The sequence below is a fragment of the Balaenoptera ricei genome, chromosome 14 (assembly GCF_028023285.1).
Source record: "Balaenoptera ricei isolate mBalRic1 chromosome 14, mBalRic1.hap2, whole genome shotgun sequence".
Lineage (NCBI taxonomy): Eukaryota > Metazoa > Chordata > Mammalia > Artiodactyla > Balaenopteridae > Balaenoptera > Balaenoptera ricei.
Window position 1 is genome coordinate 27,495,467 of NC_082652.1, and position 3,658 is coordinate 27,499,124.

Here is a 3,658-nt window from a genome sequence, read left to right on the forward strand (position 1 = left end):
GTCTCCAGGCGCAGCCACCAGCGTGGGGCAGCTCTCCTCTGCCCACTCAATGTTGCCTGCCAGGTGACCCCGCAGGATCTTGCCCCCAGGCCACAGGCAAGGCCTGGATGGAGGCCAGATGTTCCTTGGCCTGGTGCCAGGCCTCCCAAGGGGCTAACACTGTGGCCACAGCTCGCTTGCCCACCAGCCTGCCTGGCCCCAACAGTGTCCTCGGGTGAGGAGTGGGCCTGCCCTTGGCAGAGGCGTGGCCACCACTGCCCACCCACAGATGGGTTGACACAGGGACAGGAGGCTGCAACAGGATCCAGTTTATTCTGCCTTGGAAGGGTGGTCCTGAGAGTGGCAGGTGCCACCCTGTCCTGGGCGGAGGGAGGGCCCAAGGGCTGGTTAAGGCCAGTGGCGGGAGAAGCGGGGGGTACGCAGCCCCTGGAATGCAGTGAGGCCAGGCTGAGGCCCGGAGGCAGCTGTGGTAGGCCAGGGTGATGCCCCTGCTGCCCAGGGTGGAAGGCACCGGGCTGGGACCAGGCCATGGCTACAGGGCCATGACCCAGGCCACACGGGCACCCTGGAAAGTGGGTCACAGGACACGAAACACGAAACACAGGCACACGAGTAAGCACGTGGACAAGTGGGCACAGATTCACAGGCCAGAGGAACACCCGGTCTCAGCTGGACACATGGACACCATGGTGGTGTCATACAGACCACAGGGGACACATGGACTTGACGGCCACAGGGGACAGCCCTGGGCCATGGACTGTGAGGGACAGGGGAAGGGGGCCTTTTGGCACGACTGCACTGGAATTGTGAGAAGGGGGCGCTGGGGGCAGCCCATGCGCAGACCCCAGGGTTCAGTCCGTCTTCCACACTTTGTTGAGCAGCTTCACCACCTCGTCATAGATGACGAACACGATGGCCACGTCCAGGCACACCCGGCCCAGGCGGGGGATGGTGCCCTTGTAGAACCTGGGCGGGGAGGGTGAAGAGGAGATGAAGCCAGCGTGTCTGGAAAGTGCGGATAGGTCCAGAGATCGGAGGGAGGAGCAAGAGCAGAAAGAGCAGACTCCTTGGGGACAGGACAAGGGGAGGGCCTGAGGTGGGTGGACAGGAGGTGGGGTGTGGCCCAGGTGGAAGGCGGGGGCCTGGGGTGGGGACAGCAGCCCTGCCCCTTCCCCACTTACGCCTTGGGCCCCTCGTTCCTCAGAATCTGCAGGCCACAGTCCCATGTGTTGCGGTACTTGTGCGCCTCCAGGCCCTGCAGAACACCAGCAGCTGCGGGATTCAGCAGCCAGTCCCACCCCTTCCCGGCCCCGCCCCCGTCCCACCCCCACCTGCATCCGAGTCTTGATCACGTCCAGAGGAGTGTTCCCGAAGACACTGGCTGCGCCCGCGATGGCTCCAAACACACCAGTGATGAGAGGGTTCATGGGCTTGTTGGGGTTGTCCCCTGGATGGGCGTGAGGGCTGCGGTCAGAAGGGGACGGAGGACCAGGCCTGGAGGTAGGGTCTTGGGGCACAGACGCACCTCGGTACCAGTTGCGCAAGGAGGTCATGACGAAGAAGCGAATGGCCTGGTTGGATCCCTGCTTCAGCACGGTGGCCGTGAGGCCCTGGTACGTCCCCTTCAGCCCTGGGGCAGGCAGGCACTGCGGTCACGCTGACGCCTCCAGGACCCAGCCCGCAGGAGCGCCAAGGCAGGAAGGGGAGGTGCCAGCCCTTTCCAGCCGGACCCAGGTCCCTAACCCCACCTGAGGGGAAGGCTGAGTGGCTCACCTTGTTCCCGCACGATCTCCCTGACCCCATGGAAGAATCCTCTGTATTTGGGGCTGGGGGAGGTCTGGTCATGGATGAACTTCACCTGAGAAAGAGGGAAGCAAAGGCGCTGGCTCCCAAGGGTCAGGGCAAGGGCACACCTGGCCTCTGAGACACGTGGCCCCAGAAGCAAGAGGGCCGCCTTACCGAAGAGCCTCCACCGTCATGTCTGCTGGTTTTTCCCACAACTTAGGCAGCAAACACGTGTTACCTTATGGTTTGTGCTCCTAAGTTTTTTAAGACCTTGTCTTCCCACTGCCTCCAGAATAGAGTCCAGTCCACAGAAGGCTCTTCCAGCGGGCCTCCTGCTCCAGGCTCCCCAGGCAGACTCCTGCCCACCTTGATGCTCTCCACCGGGCACAAGACCACTACCCCGGCCACCCCAGCACTCTCTCACGCCTGTCCCCTACCGAGACCTGCCCACCTTGATAGTCTCCATGGGGCACACGACCACCACGGCCTCGGCCACACCAGCGCCCAGGCCGCACAGCAGCCCGCGCGTGCTGTCCAGCCGTCCCTGGGCGTCCCGCATGTGGTTGCTGAGAAACTCGAACATCCCGAACCTGGGGTGGGAGGCAGAGGCATGAGAGGGGCCGCCGCGGGGCCGGGACTCCCTCCCGCGGCCGGGCCCCGAGCCCACCTCACCTGACGGCCGCCTTCGGAATGGAACCGTAGAGCAGGGAGCTGAGGCCGCGGTACAGGCCCAGGACGCCATGGTTGCGGACCGTCTGCCGCACGCAGTCCCCTGGGGGAGGGGGCGGTCAACGACCCCACCCGCCGGCCTGCCCGCCCCCGCCAGCCGCCCCCACTCACCGATGCCCCGGTAGCGCGGCGGGTGCGAGCGCTCGTCCAGCTGTAGCTGCGTCTTCACGTACTCGGTGGGGAAGGTGATGCAGATTTCAATGCCACCCGCCAGGCCGCCTGCGGGGAAGGACCGAGACCCGGACCGAGCTGAGACCCCTCCCCCTCCCTGGCGGCGTGCCCCTCCCCCGCCCCCGCCCGGACTTTGCCCGCCGCCCGGGAGCCGGGCCCACGCCCCTCCCGCGGTCCTAGCGCGGCGCCCGCGGGGACACGCGGAGGGGCCCGGGCCCACCCGGAAACGCGGCAGGGTCGGGTGGGGGTCGGGGTCCGTGTGCGCGTGCCCCACCTGCCAGGATCGCCTTCCCCGGGTGCGTGAGCGAGGCCTTCCCAGGCGCGGGCGCGCCGGCCGCCAGAGCGCGGGGCGCGGCCATGGCGGGCGGGGTGGGGGGCCCGGCGGCGGCCTCGGGTCCGAGCTCCTGCGCTCGGTCGTGGCGGCGGCGGCGGCGGCGCCGGTTATGGGTCGGGGCGGGGCGGCCCCGTCGCTCCGGGGCTCCGCCCTGCGTAGTCCGAGCCCAGCCCCGCCCCCGGGCCGCCCCCGGGCCGCCCGGAGCCCGCGGGAAACTAAGGCCGGGTGGGCCGGCGGCCCAGCCAATGGCCGCGCGGGCCCGACTAGGCACCGCCCCAGGAGCCCCGCCCCCGGGGCGCGTGGGGCCGCCCCCTCTCTACCGGGAGGGCGGGGCCGCCCCTCACCCAACGCGCCGCGAGGCCACCGCGGGATTCCGGGCTCCGGGCGGCGCACACGGTGGGGAGAAGGCCCGTGACAAGCTCTGCTCACCGCCCTCCCCCCCCACAAGAGGCCCCGCAGCTCTTCTGGCCCCTCCCGCCCACGCCAGCACCGGCGGGGAAGCTCGGCCCGGATAAACAGACTTTCATTTAATGTGCGAGTTACACGTTCTGTCCAGCGGGTCCGCGAAGTGACCCGGGGGGTGGGGGCAGCTCTGCCAGCGCGGAGTGGACAGGGCGCCGTTCCCCTGCGCCTGGGAGT

The 3,658-nt window shown here is 68.5% G+C and overlaps 1 protein-coding gene across 1 annotated transcript; it reads right to left on the reverse strand.

The window, feature by feature from the left end:
- Positions 1–293: 293 nt before the first annotated feature.
- Positions 294–3,300, reverse strand: SLC25A1 (solute carrier family 25 member 1). The gene is made up of 9 exons (XM_059894555.1): positions 2,960–3,300; positions 2,626–2,733; positions 2,458–2,557; positions 2,237–2,375; positions 1,774–1,858; positions 1,526–1,630; positions 1,332–1,447; positions 1,182–1,255; positions 294–966 (listed from the first exon to the last, which is right to left on the reverse strand). Exons 1-9 carry the CDS (start codon positions 3,042–3,044, stop codon positions 852–854), a joined length of 927 nt encoding a protein of 308 aa, XP_059750538.1. The 5' UTR covers positions 3,045–3,300; the 3' UTR covers positions 294–851.
- Positions 3,301–3,658: the final 358 nt, after the last annotated feature.